This window comes from Uranotaenia lowii, chromosome 3 (assembly GCF_029784155.1).
Source record: "Uranotaenia lowii strain MFRU-FL chromosome 3, ASM2978415v1, whole genome shotgun sequence".
NCBI lineage: Eukaryota > Metazoa > Arthropoda > Insecta > Diptera > Culicidae > Uranotaenia > Uranotaenia lowii.
Genome location: NC_073693.1, coordinates 53,135,627 through 53,160,626, shown reverse-complemented (window position 1 = coordinate 53,160,626; position 25,000 = coordinate 53,135,627). Strand labels below are relative to the sequence as shown.

The 25,000-nt window shown below is 39.3% G+C and overlaps 1 protein-coding gene across 2 annotated transcripts; it reads right to left on the bottom strand.

Moving 5' to 3' along the window:
* Window positions 1–18,229: 18,229 nt before the first annotated feature.
* LOC129751528 (uncharacterized) lies at window positions 18,230–24,987 on the bottom strand. 2 transcript variants are annotated; one of them, XM_055747077.1, is made up of 8 exons: window positions 24,922–24,987; window positions 24,609–24,863; window positions 23,810–24,108; window positions 22,075–23,742; window positions 21,771–22,014; window positions 19,575–21,706; window positions 19,256–19,515; window positions 18,230–19,185 (listed from the first exon to the last, which is right to left on the bottom strand). In XM_055747077.1, exons 2-8 carry the CDS (start codon window positions 24,708–24,710, stop codon window positions 18,959–18,961), a joined length of 4,932 nt encoding a protein of 1,643 aa, XP_055603052.1. In that variant the 5' UTR covers window positions 24,711–24,863; window positions 24,922–24,987; the 3' UTR covers window positions 18,230–18,958. The 2 variants fall into 2 exon arrangements, with proteins under 2 accessions (XP_055603052.1, XP_055603053.1); XM_055747078.1 differs by having other exon boundaries at window positions 24,609–24,958.
* Window positions 24,988–25,000: the final 13 nt, after the last annotated feature.

Here is a 25,000-nt window from a genome sequence, read left to right as displayed (position 1 = left end):
TTCGAATGCCAAACTATACAGAGGCTGCCAACCGGATTCATAATATTCACTGACACTTTTCCCCCCATTTCTTCGATCAGAACTAGGCCCAGGCTGTTGTGATCCGTCTATGACACCAGGAAGCGTCGTATCGGCAAAGATGAACTGATCCTCTCCATTGGAAGAATACGTTAAACTATAATTATAGAAAACACAAAATGAGCAATCACAGTCTTTCGAAAACCAGCATCTCATTTGCCCACCTTTCTGTATCCTTTTCACCACCCAATTTCTTCTCTTTTCCAACCGTAATGGATCGAACCAATCCCAGGCTAAGACCCAGCACCATAAACTGTATCACTGCACGTGTCATACTTCCGGATTGCACTGAACAATGCTCATGTCACTCCACTCTAAGCCTCCCTAATTCAATTGATCATGCAACAAGCGAACAATTCCTGCACAGCTGTCGCGCAGAGATGCTGTTACCTGATTGCAGTTTGCGGATCGCGATCACCGAGGTATATACTTCGAGTATCAACTTCAGACAACTCCCCGGCCGCGGTAAGAAAATGCAACAACCGTCGTATGTCGGATCGCAGTCCACTCTCAAAACCACCCCTTGTGAATGACGGGGCTTCTTTGGAGGGTATTTCCAACTTCCAACATGTGGTAACCAAACCCCCACTTGGCCCCTTCTCGGTCCGATTCGGACCATCCATTGTAAAATTTAGTTAAGATTCGACGAGTTAAGCGCCAAAACTTAATCTTATTCATTTTTCTTTCTCCGGTCGGCTCCGGTTGGCTGACGCCGACGATTGAAGCGCATCACAAAGGTCGTCGCATTCGGCCACGGCGATGACGCATCCCCGTGTTTCGGGTTGAGGCGTATCGGCTAAGGATCGATTGTGCGCCTCGTTTTCGTTGTTTTCTTTCACTTCACGCGGAGAGTAAGAGAGCAGTAATCGCGCCCGCGCGCGCCAACTTGTTTTATGCAATACCCTGCTGGCCTACAAATCTACTCTGCATATTGTGGCAGCGGTAGCAGTTCTTGTTTGTTTGTTTACGTCTGCAGCGACTCGATCAACGCTGCTTGGTGTCGAACCTCAGCTGTAATCCACATATATTCGCGTAATAGTACGCATTGGCAAGTCTTTGGACCGGGGACGCCCAGTTTGGGGGAAAGTAAATTTTAGTAGGATCGAATATTCGTTTGCAGTAGGGTGGCGCTTTGCAAAAGTTAAATTTTAATTATCATTTTTTTTCTCAAAAGGTTTGAAACCAGGGAAGTATTAATCTCGAATAACTTTTATTTATGTCTCATTCCAAGCGCCCACCCATAGTTTCCCAAGATTTTACTATTCAAAATTCACAAAAATACTACAATGTTTTTAAAATTATTTTCCATCATTTTTGATTGTTCTACTTCAGAACAAAAATTTTAAAAAGTGGTGTGTTGTGACTTGAACACTTCAAACATTTACACAGTGTTCAAAAAGTTGGAATACACTTTTTGTTTCGTTGTTGTAGTAAAGCCATAACGCATACAACGGCTTAGAATTGTTTCTTTCAATAAAACAATTTGTTGCAACTGTCAAGCAAAACTTCGCCTATAATCTTCCAATTTTTATAGTTTTTACATCAAAATTTTAAATGAGAGAATGATTTTTATTAAAAAATGCCAAAAACATCCGTGATCGATCGAATTTTGAGCAAAGTCCATTGGCATGGTGCTTGGGATTAGCAGTACATTCTCAACGTACAAAACTCATACTCTCTTCCTTAGCAAAAATGATCAATAACGGCGCTGGCCGCGTCCTAGTAGTCAATGAGAATAAATGGAAGGAATGTTAGTAGAATACTTTTTAGGCTCTAAGAGCAATCTCCATGTTCCAAATGATTATTTTGAAAAATTGAGAAACAAGAATAAACCAGTATCACCAACTATAGAAACCGTCTATACGTCTGCGAATCTATGTTTATGTATTCTAGGAAAGGTTTATGTAAGTGAAGCAAGGTACTGATCAGGATCCATTTTGGTGAATAGTGTGATCATTGGTTTCCTCACCTCCTATGCTCCTAGACATTTCCTAAGGAAATTCCTATTTCAAACTATTAAGCATTATTATTTTAACGTTAAAAATAATGATGAATATTAAGCATGTTTAATAGACTGAGTCGATTTGGGGTCATTTTTGAATTTCTCAAACCCTGGGGTCTTAAAAGCTTCGTTTTGGTCCAAAACTCATCCATGATTTTTTGCAGAATTTTTAAGTAACGTTTACATGAGTAAATTTGGACTTTTAGGTTTGTATGGGAAAATTGAATATTTTGTACTGAAAAATCAACATCATTATTGTTTCTTCTGTGCAACCGAGCCTGCTAATGGTTTTTGTGCCAATTTATAAATTCTTCAAAGGAAATTTCCGCTGAACAACTTTGTCGAAGACCGTAAATTCGTATCTTATTAGACAAAAAAGTTATTAGCTGTTTAACAGGGGTATGTCTTTTGGCATTGATAAACAATAAATTCAATTGACACCACTGCATGCCCCGCAAGTATTGCATGAAAAGTAGTCATGCAATACCTCGCAAGGCACATAACAGTGGTGTCTATTGAATTTATTGTTCATCAATGCCAAAAGACATACCTATGATGAACAGCTAATAACTTTTTTGTCTAATAAGATACGAATTTACGGTCTTCGACAAAGTTGTTCAGCGGGAAATTTCCTTTGAAGAATTTATAAATTGGCACAAAAACCATTAGCAGGCTCGGTTGCACAGAAGAAACAAAAATGATGATGATTTTTCAGTACAAAATATTCAATTCTCCCATACAAACCTAAAAGTCCAAATTTACTCATGTAAACGTTACTTAAAAATTCTGCAAAAAATAATGGATGAGTTTTGAACCAAAACGAAGCTTTTGAGTCCCAAGGGTTTGAGAAATTCAAAAATGACCCCAAATCGACCCAGTCTAATGTTTAATTCATATTCTGACGATAAAAGATTTAATTCAAACAGACAGAACTGACAAAATTGTTTAGAAAAAGGAAATATTGAAAGGGTTTCCTTGAAGAAGAAATAACTTTGAACTCCAAATTGAAACGATATTTTCGGTAAATAAAATATGATAAGTGATAAGCGGCGATGATAAGCGAGCTTTTTTTACATGCAATTTTAAGAGGAAGTTGAAAAGTCAACTAAGCTAGCTAGCTAGCAATTTTAGGAGGAAGTTGAGAACTGTTAAATAAACTGATTAGAAGTTGAAAACTGTTGAAATAAGTTACGAGGGTTTTAAATTGGTAATTTAATAAAAGAGAATATTAAGCTTGTACATTTTTTATTGCGGAATCAAGGATCCTCTTCCGGGATCAGCAAACAGACCAGATTTATCTTAGAGTTGAGAGAATTCGGACCCTTTTTCTCCATTATTGACACATACACTTGATTTTTCAATACTACATCTTCATTTCTCTTGTTGATATGTCCAAAAACTGGAAAGCATCAAAATATTCGATTGTATTTTTTTTTCAATATTCTTGAAAACTTTTGGAACTGTATAGAAAATATTCGAATAAATTTAGGAGTTTGAAAATTAAACGTCAGTTGTTCCCGCCGACTACTTTGATTCCTCCAGATATTTTAGTTCCACCACTGACCATACTGACTGGACACTCGATTTCGTTTTCTGGATAATTTTTCCAACAGTACGCAATGTCGATTCCAGAGTGCGCATCGATCGATTTGAAGAAATGCTATCCCAGTTAGGAAATGCCACCCAACTTTAAAAATAAAACACGCAATTTCTACGATAAATCGGGCTAAACAGGACCGTTTTTCCTACAGGGTATTTTTTGTCAAATTTCTCAGGTTCGCCACCTGTCGTCGGTATTGCGAACCTGCAAAATCTGATAACAAAAAATTAGACAGAAAATGGTTGAATTTTTGTTCTAAGTGTCATGTCAGTGTGGTCAGTGGTTCCACTATTGATAGAAAAAGTTCCCCTAAAAATATTTCGGAGCCGATATCAGTGCTGTACGGACAATGTTTGGCCGACTGTATGTATAACCAAATTTATAGAATTTTTTTAACTAAGTTCAGAAATCTATTTAGGATGTTGAGAAGTCCATTTGCATAATTTGTTCATTTCTAATTGGTACATGAAAATTAAACCGATTTTTGAACTAAAATGAAACCCTAACTCACCAATCATGGCTTTTCCACAAGGGTATTTTGAAATAAATTATTTTGCAAGCAATTTTACACAAGCCTAAGCAGGTTAATTTGACTATATACATCCATTTTCTTTTATTACAGGATGCTCACTCATCTCTTGTTCATGGTACGAGGCGAAAAAGGTAAGTTTAAACAATTTTACTGTTCGTTTTACTAAGAATTTAAAAATTCACAAAATATCAGCAACGACTTCGAAAAAGTATAAATACTAGAAAATCGGTTCTGCAACTACCCTTTTGCAAAGATGCACAGTTACGACATACTTTAAGAAACGTTTAGTAAACCCTCATACAAAATTTATAGAAAAATGGACAGAACTCATGCAGTTTTTGAATATGATTTTCAATAAATTTGGTATTCATTCAAGTCTTGTCATAATAAGATAATTGATTCTAATGCCACCTTTAAATAAGCATGCTCCCATCCAAAATAACGTGAAATACGAGGTAACTCGAACAATTGTTTTGCGATTTTGTTCAAATTTTGTTCAAATCTACGAATATGTAATGTGAAATTTCATATCCGAGAGTAATTTTTGAGCCAAGGATTGTATAACAGTTTGAAAGCACTCCGTCTTCAGGGAAAAGGATCTCTCATACGCAACGAACTTAAGCTATGACAAAATTCGAACAAAACTCATCAAGTAATTTTCTTAAAAATTGACCGAAAAATTATTTATTGAAAAGGATGACCTCTCCCGATATTGAAACGGGGGGCTCCCATACAAAATTTATGTATAACACGACAAAACCCAATCAATTTCAATGAGATATTTATGACAAGTTCAAGATTTTTTTACTGAAATTATTATTTATTTAAAACAAGGGTTAATTATTATGAAGATTGAGCAATAACGTTTTTGAAATGGGCGGCTCCCATACAAAATTGATAGAGAAAATGAAAAAAGTCATAAAACTTTCATATTACTTTCGTGACATTTGGTACACACGCAAGGATGGAATATTAACTCCTAAAAATGAAATTGGAACCACTCTAAACATACCAAAACTGTGGTAAAAACCCCGAGTAGATGTGACGTCACGCTGTGAGTTGTTTTTCGATACACGTAAGTTGATCGTCAAGGATTTTTGAGCCGCGTAGGCTGATAAACGAAAACTACTAAGAGTTACCATATTTATACAGCTTGAGAGATCCGTCGCTGGCACTAATCTAATTTGCAACTAAAGGTAGGTACATACTTCATCAAAGCTTTTTCTCGGCTCTTCACTTTCAACGGAACGGCCAACAAAATCAAGCGAATTGCACTTTTGGGGCTTTTGTTTTGGTTCGCCTTTTCGTTGCCGGTTGTTAACTTCGGGTCGATGTATCGGCCGGCAGGGCTCGTGCACTCGCGAACAATTTGGCCAAAGCTCGATTTAACATTTCAAATGTACCAAACCTTCCTTTGGATCATAAAGCATCTTTATTATTTTATTGTGTTTTCACTTTCACTTGTTATCTTGCGTGCGACGACTTAACTATCACAACTATTTGCGGTTGGCTGAGCCAAGTGGAGATAGCCTCTGCGGCATGAGGTTGCATTATGGATGATGCGGCTCCAAAAATATTTGGGAAATTTGAGGCAGCTCGAATCGTTATTGTTTCATTGTACAGTCTAATTTCATTGCTGTGGAAAGATTGATAGAAGTAGAAAATTTTCTTTAATATTATTGAATTAAATTTTCGGCTGCTTAATTAGGTTTGAAGACGTCAACGTAAAATACTTTTAAAAATATATCTTTTGAGTAGCATATTTAGTTTTAAGAGCTGGTGTTCCTTTTAATTTAGCTTTTGAATATTGTATTGAAGCCAAAATTAGCAAAGTTTCAGGAGAAAAACATGAATTTAGGGTTGTATTCGAACGTGTTTGCGAGTATTGATTAATTTTGAACGTTAAATCCAAATTGTCGAAAAAAAACAATTGTATTGAAGTATTTTAAACATCTGCAAAAAGTTTGGCTTGAGTTTTAAACTCAAAAGAAACCTTTTGGAAATCCGCTCACGAGAAATTTCAAAAAATAAAAAATAAATGGAACAACTGGACTGCTACAATAGACTGAGTCGAATTGGGATCATTTTTAAATTTTTGAAACCCTAGGGTTTGAAAAGCTACTTTTTGGTTCAAAACTCATACATGATTTTTTTAACAGAATTTTTAAATAACGTTTACATGAGAAAATTGTATATTTTGTACTGTGAAATAAACATCATTTTTGTTTCTTCTGTGAATTCAGCTTCCAAAATCCATATGACATCAATTTGGAACTGCTGTGCACTTTAATGCTTTTGTGCTTTGACTTGACTGCTTTTCCATATGCATTTCTTGAAAATAAAGGAATAATTACTAGAATTATTCAAACTTTTTGTTTATTAAGTTTTTGACCGCCGTCATACAGACCGAGTATTAAAATTAACTAATATTAATTAAAATGATGTTAAAGCTAGGGAACGTCCCGGATTGCACATTTAAACATTGCTTTGGATACATTGAAGTAAAAAAGGGCGACACATTGTTGAAGACCTGACATTATCGATTAAGCGGGTGGTTTTGTCCAAAAACTGTTCAGCTTTTAGGTAGCCAGAAGGTGGTTTGGTTGCGCAAACGGCGGGCTGGGGCGTGCAAACTCAAGCTTTGGAGTAATTGTGAACAGTCAACATTGTTTGTCAGGGTATACAAATATACAAACATTCTTGCAAATATATTCTTTTTTGACTCGGAGACGATATAGACAGAAGAGCGCACCTTTGTGGTTAAGGTAGCCTTACGGGGTCTCGCCAGGGCAGTCGACGCAGTGCATAACGAAGAATATTGGACAGAATGGTAAGGTGCCCAAACTGGTGCCGCATATTCCAAGAAACTTCGCCTAGAGATGTACCGAATATTCGGTCGGCCGAATATTCGGCGCCGAATACCGCCGAAAAACCGTTAAGCCGAATATTCGGCTCACCGAATAGCTGAACTAAGTATTCGGCCGAATAGGCCGAATAGGCCGAATATCTACTACAGACTTGTAATTTTTTCAAATAATTTTGGATAATTTATAAAATATCCAAAAGTAATGATGTAAAAGCTACACAATCATTGAAAACTTATGGATTCAGCAAAACATCTATGGTGTATCCGCGAATCTTTCACTGTAGATCGTCCAGGAGAATGCTGAACGGTATCGCTTTATACTTTGATTATAGTTTATTACAGATTTTCTGGATATATTCAGGCTTGCCCATAAATCCAGTAAAGAATCCAGATAAGTCAAATCTGGCCGGGATGTCCAGATATTGTTTACATCTTCCCGAGTTTTGCTTAGGTAAACTCCAAGCAGATAATTTACTAAATCAAATAAAAAACTCAAATTTTCTCTTTAAAATTATTTAGATTTTGTGTTCAATAACGATTTTTCCAAAAATTTAACAACATACATAAATTTTGGACTTTTTAATATTTTTATCAACAATCGTCCTGAATGCCTGATTGTGTTGATACGTGTGTTTGAAAGTATGGTATGCTTAAGGTTAAAGAACATCTATCTTTTCAACAACTATTTTGAAAATACCTTGCTAAAATTCCACCTCCATTCAATTCAATATAAGAGAAGCAATTTCAAATAGCTTGGCACCTGTTTCGACATGTTTTACACCAGATTTCATAAGAATACAATCTCTTTGATGATAAACGTCCTAGAAGCGACTAATCATCTGATGTCTTTTCAGTTATTGGTGACATTTTAAAAATCAAAAGGACACCTGCTGAGGGTTAAAGTTTAAGGCTTAAAACCCTCTTTAAATAAACGTACCACAACAAAAAAGGCCCCTTCTTAAAAAAAATATCTTGCAACACATCATCCGATAACATCATCTGGTGGAGAATAATCGACTAAAAACATGAGGCGGAATAATATGGTAGAAATAGAAAGCATTGAAATAATCGCTTAGGTTTTTTTCATTAAAAACTCAATAGAATATTCGACCGAATATTCGGCCGAATATTCGGCCGAATATTCGTTTGGCCGAATAGTTGAAAAGGTCAATATTCGGTATTCGGCCGTTCGCCGAATACCACTATTCGGTACATCTCTACTTCGCACTAAAGAGCAGAACACTGTCTTGAGAGGGTATGGGTCCGCAAGCGTAGTGTCACCAGAAGCGTATTCAAAAACCAAGAAGGTTCTGGTTCTAAAACACTTGCACTTATCAGCGTTTACTTCCATCCCATGTTTTCCCCACCATGCGAGTAGTCTATTGATGTCTTCTTGAAGCACAGCACAGTCTTGAAGTCGCAGCATGATCCTGTAGATTTTCAAATCATCTGCGAACAGAAGTTTTGGCGATTGAGGTTGCTAGGTCATTTATGAAAATTACAAAGATAAGCGGTCCTAAGTGACTTCCCTGTTGAACACCAGACGGCATATCGAAACCAGTAGATTTAATTCCACGAATATTTATAAAGCTAAGACGACGTAACAGGTAGGAATGCAGGAATGCGACCATATGAGGCACTTTATCTAAGGCTTGAAGGTTGAGTCCATCTGCAGTTTTTAAACAGTTGCAGCATGGTGTAGCTGCTGAGTAGAGCCTTCAAAGACTTTTGAGAAACAGCAGAGGATTGAAAGGATTTCCAGACTTATGAATTGGAGAAATTGAAGCAATTTTCCAACGGCTAGGAAAAACTCCTTTTGAGATCGAAGATCTGTTGAAAATAAGACAAAGCGGTGTTGCAAGAGAAACAGCTATTCTCGAAACCAACGACGATGGATCGAGCGTACTGAGAATGTTTAGCACCTCCTGACCGGTAAATAGAGGTTGCGGTAGCCTGACGTCATAGCTCGACAGATTTCCAAAATAGGTATCAGCACAGTCAGGAGTTGACAAGCTATATACGCTGCTGAAAAATTCAGCAAACAAATCATCTGATTCTCTGATACTGCTCGAGGTGCGTCCATGAAACGATATAGAAGATGAAACCGTATTTTTAAGGCGGCGGCTGTTCATGAACTTCCAATAGCTAGATGGATCTTGCTTAAAGTTGCGTTTGATATTTGATATGTATCGTTAAAGTATTTCGAAGGATTGAAAACTCGACTTCTAATCGTGATAATATCGATTTGTTTTGATCAGATTTCTCTTTTAAGTAACGTTTCAGTTTTGGAAACTGAATGACAGCTTCTTCGTATTTTAGAGTTCCACCAAGGGAGCTTAAACGGCTTATTTTGGTTTGGTTGTCTAGGGGGGTGTACTCACGCAGTATACCCCATAGTTGGTCATAAAAGGTAGAAAGTGCAGAGTCGATATCCAGGTTGGCCAATGCTGTGAGTGCCAAGATTTTTCCGTTAACTAATCTATCACACGATCGGTATCCCAGTGCGTCAAATCCAAGCTACAAGTATCGGGGCGAACTGTGTACGGTATAATCTTTCCTAAACTCGAATAGCTTGAAGATAGAGGTCGATCCGTTGATGTGGGAATTGGGAGGATTGAGGGGTTTTCAACTAGAGGGTTAATTCACCATCAGCAGTTATTCGTAACTCGTAAGAGATCTCTGCAACTCTAAATCCAAGTTGGGTCTACGTGTTTCTGTTGTTGCTTCAAACCGCTCAAATTTAGATTTCTTAACCCTCTAAAATATCTAAAGGGGAACCAAAGCAAATCGAAAACATTTAAATTTAAATTTGATGCCAAATGACTCAGAAATACATAAAGGCCCTTATTCTGCGCCGCGCATGAGGTGACGATTGTCACCTCACCTCGAGTCACCGTGAGATTTGTCACCTTATTCCCGGAGTCTGTGTGGGTGAAGTGACAGGTGCTCATTTGTGGGTGAGTGACCAAATGAACTTATGTGTCTAACCGGCTTGGTTTGTTTTGTTTTGTAAGCGCTTTCAAACTTTTAAATTCGTTTTTAATTCAACTAGTAAGATTTTCGGTTCGGAAAAGGCTACCGTCGAATTGCACGATCTAAGCAAGGCATTCAAGCTAGATAAGAAGTTGGTGTGAAAACATAACCATGTAGCTGGCTGATACGATGATACCCAGAGGAAAATATGCAAAACGAATGCAGGAGTCGTCGGCTGCTGTCCCGACAAACCGGTATTGTATTGTCCCTGGATAAGAAAGGATTTAACAACAAGTAAGTTTAAAAAAAAACAGAAATGATCCGAGCTAATCCGGATATATTTTTTTGCACTTTTCGTAGGGGTGAATTGAAGGTGGCAGGTTTTGTTAGCATAATGGAATGCCGCCGAAAATTGGAAGCAACCGTACAACCTATCGGCTATCAGATGCGGATGCGATCCAGGAAACATGTTCGTCAGAAAGCCTCAGTTCCAGGCTTCTATGGATCCAACTGGAGATGGGCAAAACTGGAGATGACCACTCGTTGAAAGGATTATATTATCATCAACACCTTCATACCAATATTGTGCTATTATTGTAAAATTTAAATTTGGATTTTGATTTCTAAAATAAATAACTTTATACATGCAGAAACAAACTTTAGATTTGGATTTGAAAATCAGCTCTTTAAATCATCTTCATTACAATCATCTTTTTACAAATCATCTTTTTCATTACAAATTTTTTTTTCACGGGGTGAAAAAAATTGATTTTCTTTAAAAAGGTAAATAAGTTTATCTGGGTTTTCAAAAAATTGCCATTGTTGTCTGTGGTGAACTATTTAGAGCCTAACTAAGTTTGCTTTATGGAAAATTTTCATTGAATTTCTATCTTGTCACCACCTGAAAAGGTACCGACAATTGTCACCTAAAATCGTCACCCGAATGCGACGATTCTCACCCACGGTGACTACGAGAATAGGGTAAGAACTCACAAAGTTCATCCGAAGTGACAATCCTCACCTAAACCGACTACGGGAATAGAGTGACTTGGGTGACTCGACTATCGTCACGTCACTCGAGGCGCAGAATAAGGGCCAAAACGTCGAAATCTGATGTCATTTTTTTTTCTCTAAAAATCAAATTTCTGAGACTCAATGGTTTTTGGTTTGCCTGCCACCCTAGTACCTATAGATACATAAAGTCTGTTTCACATAGAATCGCTCTGCGACGTAGTTCCACCTCCCCGAGGTGCAGAGTGGAAACGTGTCTACAGACTTGTCACCTGTAGGCGTACGGCCAAGAGAACTACACGTCACACTTGGTGCAGCCAGCACACCGGCGAGCTGCGTGCCGAGTGTGGCTCAAACGTGGTGCGACTGGGTACCTTGGTACCAGTGCTCAGTTGCAAGAGGGAGGGATCGTAACGTGTATCGGGTAGTCGCGACCCCGATATGCGGGACGACCAAATGTTTGGCGAGTTTCGATCGATCTGCCTTTTGGGGAGGTTCCTGGCCCCGATTCGCGGATACGATTGACTCACGACAGACAGAGGGGCCTTGTGCCGTAACATGTGGCGCCCAGTGGATGGGCCTCAGGTTGAGTCTCGAAGAGTCGAGATGGAGAAAAAGGTTGTGTGGTTATCTCCAGACCCGAGGAGAGGCGAGTTGTTCTCGTCTCGAATTGGGTCAAGAGACGTAATGATCGAGGGCTCTCGAGACACGAGGAGAGGTGGGTAGAGTCGTAATCATAAAATCTTTTCGGATAAAATAGACCATTTCTCCGCAAAGAAATAACGTACAACAAAAGTAAAAATGACATTTTATAGGGTTTTTATTGCACTTTAAGGAAAAAAAAATACATAAAAATCATTCGTCAGCTTTTCGGATAAATTTTCGAACTTTTTTTTGGTACCACCCATTATTTTCTGCACAGTACGGCTGGTAACCTCATTCGCCATCTTGTTCCACCACTTTTCTATTTGAGCGGGTTTTTTCATGGCACTTACACATTTTTTCAGTTTGCCCTTAACTATTGCCCAATATTTCTCGATGGGACGAAAATACGGACAGTTTGGTAGATTGATACTTTTTTCAACCAAATCGATCTTGTTCTCCTTAAATACCACTTAACGACATCCCGGCTGTAGTGGCAGCTTGCCAGGTCCGGCCAGAACTTCATCGGACCTTTGTGGGACCAAATGAATGGCAAAACCCTCTTCTGGAGACATTCTTCTTAGTAAACTTTTCCATTCATTGTGTCCCCAGTGATGAAAATCTTAGTCTTCTTCCCCCAACTACAGATCCCTTGCCAAATCAACAACTTACGAGCAAATTTATCTTCGAAAACAAACTTGAATCTACCCGCAACATTCCCTTTACACTTCGCAAGGTAAAATTTGTTACCGGGTATTTGTCCAAAATCCATTTTGACGTTAGTTTCGTCGTCCATCGAAATGCATCCGTTGTACTTGGTCAACACTTTCTCGTACAACTTCCTTGCCCTGGTTTTAGCAACCAGGTTTTGGTTCAGCGTCCTGTTGAGGTGTTTGCTTGCATGATACGACCGCAAGCCTTCTCGCAAACAAATTCGTCGAGCTGTACTGTGGTTCGTCTTGAACTTTTTCGCCAAATCACGCAAGGAGATTCCAGGATTATTGTGAACTGATCGAATTACCTTTGCTCGCAGCTTCCGGTCATACTTTTACGCCTGGTTCGTATGCTGATATACCGTAAGGGTCTCCCGGTAACGTTGCAGCACCGAATTTACAGTCGATTTTGGATATTTCAGGAATTTCGCGATCTTTACACCTGACCACGTCGGTTTCTCTACGTGAGTGTGCAGAATTTTCTCTAGCCTTTCGCGTTCCATCGTCGATAACTTTTGATTGACTGCTTCAATCTTGATGAAATTTTCACCACTAAGTAAACAAACCATCCGAATCAAAACACTGTCAATAGATTCGCGATGTGACAACTAGGGGCGCTGCAGTAAATGAAAAGATGCGACCAGATTCTATGTGAAACAGACTTTAGATCAAAGCATTCTTTTCAGGGATTTTCATCCTTTTGGATGATTCATCCCACTAGTATAGATTAAAGCATGTTTTACAGAATGTTATTGGCGATTTGCAGCTCAAAACGACTCTAAGATGGCACTGTGATCAAAATGATGATGTTATGGATTCAAACGTCAAATCGCGTAGTATTTTTTCGAAACAAACCCGAAATTTTGAAAATTTCGCTATTTAAAGAAATGTTTGATAAGAAAAGATGAGAGAATAAGGTAACAAAAAGTGATTTACCTAATCCCTCATAATTTTATTATTCAATTTCTGGTACTTTCTAGTTCCCGGAAGGAAATATCTTGTAGGAACTTGCATCAGCATGGAAATGAAGATGAAAGAAAACAATTCGTTTTTAATGGAAAGCTGACGATTGCACTCGCAAAACAAGACCGAAACTAAAAAAATGGAAAGACAGCAATTCTTTAAATTGAAGTCGACAAAGATAACATTTACCCTGAAATTCGCTCAGAACTTTTTGATTCATGCATGGATAAATAAAAAAAAAACGATAATATTTTCATCAAGTTTTGTAGCATTGATTCATATTTTTTATCCATAGTATCGAGTTCTCACTAGAAAGCAAATATCGTTCCGGTAAAACCCGTGATCCAATTCGTCAACCTAGAACAAAACAGAATGTCGAAAGAGGAAGTAATTGTGTAAATGTTAGAAGATTGCAGATTACAAGTAGTGTCCATTGATCTCTTTTTTCTCTAGGCAATTTGCTTACAAACATGATGCACTTTTTTGTTTTGCAGAAATGTTCTGTAAAATTTAAGAGGATTTTTATATTTAAGAAAAATCATAACAAAAGCAAAGTTCAGAATAAAGCAACTCTGTGATTACAAGATATTAAATGTGTTCATATTTTATATGAATTCCCTTTAAAATAAACCAAATTCCTTTTTCCCTTATTTCTTGTATTGATTTGTGGGTCATTTTTCAACCTGGCATGACTGCTTCTGTTGCCTACATTCTAATCTTCGAAACCTACATAAATAAAGTTCAGTTGAAATTTATTCATAACATAAGGTCTAAACTCTGTTTATTCACAATTGAAATATAAAAAGAGATTTTTGATAAAAAGAACGTGAATTTTTTTTTTTGCGTGAAAGAAAAACATAAAAAATTTTAAATTTTCTTATGCAGTCCAACTATTTTTACACCAAACTTGATAGTTTTCTAAAAAATCACAATTTTGAAAACGATTTGTATTCACTCATGTGTTCAAATTCAGATATCATCACCCTTTTTTTAGTTCTGTAAATGAGAAGTAGTTGGCGTTGTATGTCAAATAGTTTTGCTGCAAATCGCCAATTCATCTTTCAAAATGTTTTGGCGCATTCTGGATAAAATCGCGATTCTTCACGGAAAATAATAAAAAGGTAAAATTTACCGAGACAGCAAAGGTGAATGCTCGCAAAAGCCAAAAAGGTAACTTCTACCTATTCGAGGTGAAACTCACCTCACAGCGAGGTAAAATATACCTGAAACGAAGAATGAAAAAAGGTACAATTCACCGAGAAAAAATGTGAATCCAAAAAAAGTAAATTTCACCTCGTAGCGAGGTGAAGTTCACCTGAATTGAGCTGAATCAAAAAGTATAATTCACCTAGAAAGAAAGGTAAATCCAAATAAGGTAAAACCACTGACCACACTGACATGACACTTAAAACAAAACTTCAACCATTTTCTGTCTAATTTTTTGTTGTCAGATTTTGCAGGTTCGCAATACCGACGGCAGGTGGCGAACCTGAAAAATTTGACAAAAAATGCCCTGTAGGAAAAACGGTACTGTTTTGCCCGATTTTATCGTAGAAATTGCGTGTTATATTTCTAAAGTTGGGTGGCATTTCCTAACTGGGATAGCATTTCTTCAAATCGATCGATGCGCACTCTGGAATCGACATTGCGTACTGTTGGAAAAATTATCCAGAAAACGAAATCGAGTGTCCAGTCAGTATGGTCAGTGGTAAAACTTACCTCGTAGCGAGGTGAAGTTGACCTGGATTGAGCTCAACAAAACGGTACATCTCGAAAAAAAGTAACTATTCGACGAATCCGTTTATTGAGGTTAAGCTGTTTTGCCGTTGAGGAACAAGTTATGCTTCGTGCACAATATGTGAAAATCGGAACAAAATGGTAAGTGTTTTCTTAGATTTCATTTAGTTGTGCTGGTTCTCTTCATAATACTTTGCTTTTGTTTCAGATCGGCCCACAGAGCTTCGTGTTGTATTCCCGTCAGCCTTCAGATATTATTCCGGACAAGCCGGACCTGACAAGCTTGGCGAACAAAGGACTTGCCTCAACAATTCTTAAAGAACACGGTGATATATTTCAAAAATAAATATTAGGTAACTCCCTATTTATTTCAAATAAATACCAATTTTTTCATGAATTGTGTTTTTTTTTAAATTAATTATTATTGAAGAAACCAATCAAACAAACAAGCATTTACCTTTTAAATCAGTGAATGGGAAAACGGTATTATTTACTATTTTGCTAGGTGAATGAGAAAATGGTAAAATCTACCTTTTTGCTAGGTGAATTGAAAAAAGGTAAAATTTACCTTTTTGCTAGGTGAAATTTACCTCGAAAGAGGGGTGGAAAAAATTCACCTCGCAAAAAGGTAAATTTTCCCTTTTTTTTATTTTCCGTGTTTATCACCTTGAGGAGTGTACTCGAAAAAAATGCAACACTTTGTTTCGTAAATAACTTTTGAATGCATGGATGGAAATTGATGAAATTTTAAGTGAAGCTGCCTAGTAATGTAATGTGTACGTACACAAAATGATAATATGACAAGTGGTCTTCGAGATAGTGTCCAATACTGAAGTTCATTGACAAAATCAAGAAAAGTCCTAGAGGGAGACCCAAAAACAGCTGAAAATCAACTATTCGACCAAAGTTCACATGGTAAATCGTTTAAGAAGTCCTATAGGACAAAATAGTGAGCTATAATTTGATTAAAAGGGAAAATTGTTGATTCCATGAAGTGAGATGAATGAAGCAGTGATAAAAAGTCAATTCTTTCTGACTGGTTCATCCAGCTGACTTATAAATAGGTTTGACTTTATTTCTACAAGGTAGAAAAGCTGCCCACCGGTATTATAAACAAAATACGGTGGTAAAACCGTACGCAAAATATTTGGACTGCTTGTGGAGATATATTTGGAAAAATTTCGTAATGGACAGCAAAACGAACTCTTCAGCAGTCACCTGGCAGGTTTTCAAACAGAAATTTTTCGTTGACAATTCCCGACTTTTCTTTCCGTAGATATAAACAAGGAGAAAAAATGAAAAATTTAATGTCTAGTACTTGAGAAGGCTAACGATCTGGAAAAACTACAAATTGCTCATTCTTTCATAACGATTGACAGGATGAATGGCTAAAAATACAAAGAAGACCGCCTCCAAATGCAACCATTTTCTCTGAAAAGCTTTTTAATAGGTCCCACAAAGTTTATAATCTGTTTAAGTTGACAAAATTCAAACTTTTGAGTTATTTTGAAGGTCAAGCTTCAAAAAACAGCAAACGTAATCAATAATTCCCTTGATTCGAAAAAAGTAGTTCATAGGAAACCAGATCGTTCAAACTGACGACAAACCTTATTATTACGGAGTCCCCATCTAAGAGCAGGCACGCGTTGATTCAAGCAGTCACAATAGTTTAAAGCAGTCCAGAGTTAAGAGCGTTTATTTGAAGTACAGCATAAAAATTAGGGGACCTAAATGGTTACCTTGTGGCATTTCATACCGTGTCGAGGGAAGATCTGAATATTTCTTTAATTCGAACTTACCTTGAGTTTCCATTCTGTCCTAACTTTGAAAATTGTAAAACAAACTGTTAACCATTAATAAACCATCAACAAAGTATTGGTAGGTAGTAGGAAATTGAGTTTCAGGAGCGTTGTTGGGAATGAAATAACTGGAACTAAGGTGAATAAAATAGGAAAGATATTTGTACGCATTGAAACAGACACATTGCATTTCTACATTTATTGGCATAAATTCAAGCAAGTTTTTGTAACTGTTTTTCAATTGTTGTGTATATAGTATATGTTATTCAATATTGAACATTTACATGACGGTTTTCTGATCAGTGCGGTATAGTATGTATGATAAAGGACTGCTGCAATCAATTTACTTGTTATGTTTGAACTCATCGATTTCCGCATTTATCCCGCTTCCGGTGCTTACATTGTGGTTGGGTAAATATAACTTCCACGGATTTAACATTTAGGTAATTTTACGATTACGATAAGCGCTGCTTGCATAAGGTTCTCTAGATTGAACGTGCGTTTTGTTTTTAACAATTTTCTGTGATTATAATTTGAATGCTGCTTGAGAGGATTTTTCTGTCTGTTCCTTCACACTTTTAATGGAATAGTCTCAAAATCTTAAAATTTTGCTTGTTTTTATTGTAAATATTTATCACCGATAACAGATTTTCAAATTTTCTAAACAGCTAACCAAACCTTTTTTTAGTTTATATGATGATTAAGATAACTTGCATTACGATATTAATGTCTTTCCGTTGTGCTTTTTGTGTAAGGTTCAGCTTTAAAGGTAGATGAAATTCGTTAATGCGAAATGATTTATTTTTCGTTACATGAAATACTCGGTTCATAAGTAATTGCTTTTAAGCATGATTTCACTACGCTCCCGTAAAGTAGTTTTATAAACTGTCGAATTAATATGACCTAATTATTGTCAATACACTTAAACAGCACGTAATACAGTATTAGTTTGGTTGGATAGCCATTCTTCGAGCTTTCCAGGTATGGCTAAATTTTATTTGTTTGTGTAGAACCGTAATTGACAGATATTTCTCTCCAAAACTGCACTGAGGCATCCGTTGATCGCGCAATGGCTGTTTTATTTCCCTGCTCTTTCATCATGACTTTCAAGTTGCATGTTTGTTGAATGAAGTATGGGGTGGTTAAGAACGTTCGGTGGTTCTTTCAAAGAGGCTTTTGTGTGGAAGAGAATGGCATTAATGTAAATCCAGGTTTTTCAACAAGTGATTGCATCTTCATTGAGGTGTAATTTGATAAGATTCTGTGTTGGCAGATGTAGAAAAATGCAGGGATCGAAAATTAAAATAAAGAAACAAACCGGTAAATAAAAATGTATTTCAACAAGATCTTAAATAAATAACTGAAGCCTAATCAGAAGAACTTCCAACGACTTACTGATGTGAGACGACGAAACAATAACACAGATAATGCATTTCTTACTCAATTTAGAGAATGAAATGCTTCACAGCACAATCGAAAATTGTGGTTTCACAATGTTCTTCCTGGGTGCACTGGCTTTACCTCTGAATAAAACATTTCAAAATAACTTCTTTTTCATTGGCAACTAATAATAATACAACGTAAAATTTATTTTAATCTATAAATGTATCTAGTAAATAGCTGTTCTATTTGTAAACTAAAAGCAATTAAAAGAGTGTGCATTTTGCATGTAAAAGCTGATCAGATAATAAATAAGTTTTTAGATGAGCCTCAATGCCAAAATTTTATGATATCTGTTTTATTGTTAGATTTTTTCGGTTTGGCAATCAGAATCTTCGAAAACCTTATTTCTCAAATAAGACTCGCTAATCCTGCTTTGTAACCATCTAAGTGAGGTTCATTATGAACCGACCGGACGTATCTTACGTTTCCTGTTTATTTTTTCTAGTATTCCTGCTACTATGAAGAATGGCACATTCAAGCGAACCCTTGAAACGGCAACCATTCAATACCTATATCGACAAGTTGAACTTAACTTCACGTGATACTCGACAACAATTCTATGTTTATTGTTCACTTGACACTTGAACGCACGAGAGATTTTACGGGGAACGGGTCGGATCAACGACGCCACCTGGTCCGGGAAGTGAGCTCGGTGTACCCATCAGATAGGTATCGATCTGCCGCGCCGCTTGTCTACCCTCAGAAATGGCCCAAACCACCAGGGACTGACCTCTGCGACAATCTCCAGCCGCAAATACCTTCGGGTTGGTCGTGCCGTAGGTTCCGACGGTTGTCTTGATGTTTCCTCTTCCATCCAACTCGAGTTCTGCGTTAGAAAGATGTGGCAATGAATTTCCCGTTTTCAAATTGATACTAAATTTTGCGAAAATACTCACTCATTTCGGTTGGAGCCACCTTTTCCGGCCCCAAGAATCCCATGGCCAGCAGAATCAGATCTGCTGGGAAATACTTTTCGGTACCGGCAACTTCCTTCATGCTCCACTGACCGGTAGGGCTCTGAGTCCACTCGACCTCAATCGTATTGACACCCTTGATGTGACCATTTCCGTCGCTTACGAACTCCTTAGTAGTTGTGCTGTATTGACGGGGGTCCTTACCCCATTTGACGCGGACCTCTTCGTGACCATAGTCAACCCTAAAAGATTTGAAAATTTTATAAATACTCTTCTCTAACTAAACTAAGTTGAAACCCACCGGAAGATCTTTGGCCACTGTGGCCATGGATTGTCTTCGGCTCGTTTCTCCGGAGGTGTTGGCAAGATTTCGAACGTTGTTATCGTTTTGGCACCTTGGCGTAGCGAAGTGGCAATACAATCGCACCCGGTATCACCACCTCCAATTACGATCACATCTTTTCCTTCAGCCGAAATCCAATCAGGGCGACTACCCAGCAACTTCTTCTGGCTAGCCTCCAAGAATTCCATAGCGAAGTAAATACCCTTCAAATCACGGTTTGGTAGATTTAGATCACGAGGCCAGGTCGCACCGGTAGTGAACAGAACTGCATCGTATTCCTTTTCCAGCTGCGAAGGCATCACATCCTTTCCAATGTGAACATTGCATTTGAATTCGATGCCCTCGGCAGCCATCAAGTCGGTACGCCTCTTGACAACTTCCTTAGACAGCTTCATAGTTGGAATGCCGTATTGCAGCAAGCCACCTGGACGATCGTTTCTCTCGTAAACTGTAACCAAGTGTCCCGCCTTATTGAGCTGCTGAGCAGCGGCCAACCCTGCTGGACCGGAACCTATGACTGCTACCCGCTTTCCGGTCCTCTTCGCTGGTATTTGAGGAGTAATCCAGCCCTGTTCAAAGGCATGATCTATGATAGCGCATTCAATATTCTTGATCGTTACAGCTGGCTCGGAAATTCCCAACACACAAGCTCCCTCACATGGCGCAGGACAGACGCGACCAGTGAACTCTGGGAAGTTGTTGGTTTGCAACAACTGGTTGATGGCCTCTTTCCAGCTACCATGGAACACTAAGTCGTTCCACTTTGGAATAATATTTCCCAGAGGACACCCATGTGAGTTCGACTGACAGAACGGAACTCCACACTCCATGCATCGTGCGGCCTGTACTTTTAAATTCTTCCGAACGTGCGGGAAATTGAAGACCTCATTCCAATCCTTTTGACGTTCAGTAGCATTTCTGTAAACCGATGTTTCACGCTTGTACTTAATGAAACCTCTGGTCTTGTCAAGAACTTGATCCAACTTTTTCTTTGCCAGAACAGCATCTTGTATAGACTCCTCAATATCTTTGACACTTGGTTCGACCTTTTGCGATCCGTTTGTGATGCTCTTGATTTCTTTCTGTAAAATTTGTGCTTCCTTTTGGGCCTTCAACACCTTTTGATACTCATAGGGGAAAACTTTCACAAACTGTTGGCATGGTTCCGGCCAGATAGCCAACAAGTCTTTGGCAACAACAGATCCCGTTTTTTCAACAAATTCTTCCAACAAACTTTTAACAAATGCACGATCCTCATCCAGCTCCAATCCGAGCAGTTCAACCATACCTGGGTTCACCTTCGAGCGGAATGTTCCATCGACATCTAAAACATAAGCAATACCGCCAGACATACCGGCTGCGAAGTTCCGGCCTGTGAGACCCAAGATCAAAACCACACCACCGGTCATGTATTCACAACCGTGATCGCCAACACCCTCTACAACGGCCGTAACTCCCGAGTTACGCACACAGAATCGTTCGGCAGCAATACCTCTGAAGAAAGCTCTTCCTGAAGTAGCTCCGTACAGGCATACATTTCCAACGATCACGTTCAAGTGCGATTCGAATGGCGACTCTGCCGGTGGACGAATGATGATTGATCCACCCGACAAGCCCTTACCTACGTAGTCATTAGCGTCACCAACGAGATTTAAATGTATACCCTTAGCTAGGAACGCACCGAAGCTCTGCCCGGCTGATCCCTCCAGATTTATGTTGATCGATCGACCATTCGGTAGACCATCATCTCCATACTTTCGAGCGATTTCATAACTCAACGTACTAGTAAATGCACGCTCCTCGTTCTTGATTTTAATGTTAAAGGTCACCGACTGTTCCTTTCCATCGATGACACCCTGGGATTTTGCAATCAACTCGTTATCCACACGATTTTGCAGCACAAAGTCCTGTTTCAGGGAACCTCCGATAATGTTTGTACCGGGACGCAAATCCAACGCACTCTTCAGAACCATTTGAAGGTCCAGAAGCGATGCCTTATTGTTCAAACCCTCTCGAACTTGCAACAGGTCAGTTCGACCGATAAGTTCCTGGAACTTCCGTAGACCCAAATTTGCCATGATTTCGCGGATCTGAGAAAAAAAAAACATAACAATAGTGTTTAGACCGGAATTTGCTGAAAAATCCTATAGTTACCTCTTCAGCCAGCATAAAGAAGTAGTTGATGACATGTTCCGGTTTGCCAGCAAACTTGGCCCGCAGCACCGGATCCTGGGTAGCAATACCAACCGGGCAGGTGTTCAAATGACACTTACGCATCATTGTACAACCCATCACAATCAAGGGTGCAGTACTGAAACCAAACTCATCCGCACCAAGAATGGCAGCAACCGCCACGTCGAACCCTGTACGTAGCTGTCCGTCGGCTTGAACCACGACTCTGTTGAAAACGATTTTTTTATTTAAATATTCGTTGACCATTTTTTTTAGAATAAATTACCTGGAGCGCAGATCGTTCAATACCAGAACTTGGTGGGTTTCAGCAACTCCCAACTCCCACGGCAAACCGGCTGATTTGATACCGGTCCAGGAGCTGGCACCGGTACCACCATCGTGTCCAGAGATAACAATATGCTCAGCTTTACCCTTGGCAACACCGGAAGCTACAACACCAACTCCCACCTCCGAAACTAGCTTCACGCTGATACGTGCCCTCGGGTTCGCGCATTTCAAATCGTAAATCAACTCGGCCAAATCTTCAATAGAATAGATATCGTGGTGGGGAGGTGGTGAAATCAATCCCACACCGGCAACCGAGTGACGAGTATGGGCAATGTCCTCGGAAACTTTGTAACCAGGTAGCTCACCACCCTCTCCAGGCTTGGCACCTTGAGCCATTTTAATTTGCAAATCATCTGCGTTGGCTAGATAAGCTGCCGTTACACCGAATCGACCCGAAGCTACCTGCTTAATAGCTGAACGCTTGTTATGTTGAGGATCCTGGTTCAAATAACGATCAGCGTTTTCGCCACCCTCACCGGTATTGCTTTTTCCGCCGATTCTGTTCATTGAGATAGCCAACGTTGAATGAGCTTCCAACGAAATACTGCCAAAGCTCATCGCTCCGGTTGCGAAACGTTTAACAATTTCACTCGCCGGTTCAACCTCGGAAATGTCGATCTTCGGACGGCCTTTCACGAATTGAAGCTGACCACGAAGCGTGCATTGTTTTACACTATTCATGGTAGTATCGCGGAACCTGGCGTACGCTGATTTATTCTCATTGATGGATGCTTCTTGTAGAGCCGCAATGGCAGCCGGTTCGTTGATGTGACCTTCACCGCCAGCTCTCCAGTGGAATTGACCTGGGTTCCTCAAAATTTTCGTATCGGCATTGTGCAACCCGTAAATCATTTCGTGCCGCTCCAGACCTTCTTGTGCAAGCGTTTTCAGGTTAACACCTCCAATACGGGACTGAGTTCCACGGAAGCAAAGATCAATTACATCGTTACCCAGTCCAACAGCTTCGAAGATTTGTGCACCCTTATAGGACTGCAGCGTGGAGATTCCCATCTTTGCCATAACCTTTAGAATACCTGTTTCGACAGCTTGTGCGTATGCCTTGTAGATCGCGTCGTTTGTCAACGTTGGGTCGATGACAGTCTCATCACGTAGAGCTTCGGCCAACTCGAATACCAAATACGGGCAAATGGCGTCAGCTCCGTAACCCAACAGCACACAAACGTGGTGAACTTCCCTGGCTTCGGCAGTCTCCAGCAACAGACCAACCTTCATGCGTTGACGTGTCTCGATGAGATGATGGTGAACGGCGCCCAGTGCCAATAGTCCAGAAATGGGAGCTCGCTGGGGCCCCGCAGCACGATCCGACAACATCAACAGCTGGAAATCGTTCTGCGCGGCACTTTGAGCTTCGGAACAAATACGACGCAGACCGGTCAAATAACCATCCGGTCCCTCTTTAGCTGGGAAAGTGATATCGATTACCTTAGTCTTCCATCCACGATGCTGATTCCTTTTGAGGATTTCAGTATCTGGGATGCTTAGGATAGGGTTATCTAGCCAGATGCGATGTACCTGGGATGGTGAAGCCGCAAGCAGGTTAGCTTCCGGCCCAACTGGGCATTGCAGTGACATGATGATCTTCTCGCTGTGTAATTGAGGAATGAAAAAGACGTGGTAAAATGCCAATTGGAATAAGCCCCCTTCTAACTTACCGGAAGGGATCGATCGGTGGGTTGGTGACCTGGGCGAACAGCTGCTTGAAGTACTCGTACGGCAACGGTTGGAATGCGGACAAACAGGCAAGCGGCGCATCGTTACCCATCGATCCGAGCGCTTCCTTCTTGTTCTTGATCATCGGCAGCAGCAACATGTGGATCGTTTCCGTCGTGTAGCCGTACAGCTGCAATCGAGGATCCATCATACCACGCTTGTCGGCCGGGGGCAAATACGCAGCCAAATCCGTACAAATATTGTGCTCGGCAGCCTCACGACGGATTTCGTCCATAGATATCTAAAATTTTGTACGGAATGTGATTAGTATTTTTTTGGATAAAATTCTTGAACGAAAAACTTTTAACGAAAATGCATGCAAACAGTGTATAATTTTTAAGAAAACAATCCAGAAAGTATGCAAATGCAAATCCAAACTTCACTCTTAGATACCAATGAGTTCAATTTTGAAACTTACCAACTTTGAATATGTTAGAGAGAGCCAAAAAATTTTTGGTTTTATTTAATTGATTGTGATGGTATTATGAGAAATGGAATAAAAAGAATACAGAGATACAGATTAATAAAGTTCGACGTCACTATGGTGTGCAGATGTTGTATGTGGTGTGTTTCTGGTGCCCACTACTGTTATTCAGTTAGGCCAAAATTTGTTTACTCATTCAAATGTTGCTTGTGATGTTTCTGTCCAAATGGGTTAGTACATCCGGCGACCTTCAACCACGAGTAGTTTCTGTAATTTGAGTATGATTTAGGGTACAATACACAGAACGTCAATCTTACCTGCTGATCGAGCCATTCAGTGTGGGGTCGAGATTTGGCAATTTGAGATTTAAGTTCAACATCCTGGATGAGAGCCTTCTGTTCGACGTCCACCAACAACATGCGGCCTGGCTTGAGACGGCTCTATTTTTATTTTTAGGAGGTTTCGATTCGATCCCAAAAGAGAATTGAAATGGACAGATTAGAATCGCTTTTGAGATTTCATTTCGGGCGGATACGGAACGGCACGGAACAGCGAATGTGTTTTGGAGGAGCCTTAACAAAAAAGAGCAAAAATGAACATTCTCTTAACTCTACCAGAGTTAAAAATTACCGCTTAATCTTTGACTCTGATGGGCTTTGTGTCACGAAATGCGCCGGCGCGCCTTTCGGGGGCCTATCAAATGTGATGA

What these genes read in the sequence shown, in the direction of transcription:
- LOC129751528 (XM_055747077.1), bottom strand. Translation starts at nt 24,710, where the DNA reads ATGTTGTTGGTGGACGTCGAACAGAAGGCTCTCATCCAGGATGTTGAA. An exon ending in CTGAATGGCTCGATCAGCAG is followed by an intron (nt 24,109 to 24,608) that starts GTAAGATTGACG and finishes ACAAAATTTTAG; the next exon opens with ATATCTATGGACGAAATCCG. An exon ending in TCTTTATGCTGGCTGAAGAG is followed by an intron (nt 21,707 to 21,770) that starts GTAACTATAGGA and finishes TTTTTTTCTCAG; the next exon opens with ATCCGCGAAATCATGGCAAA.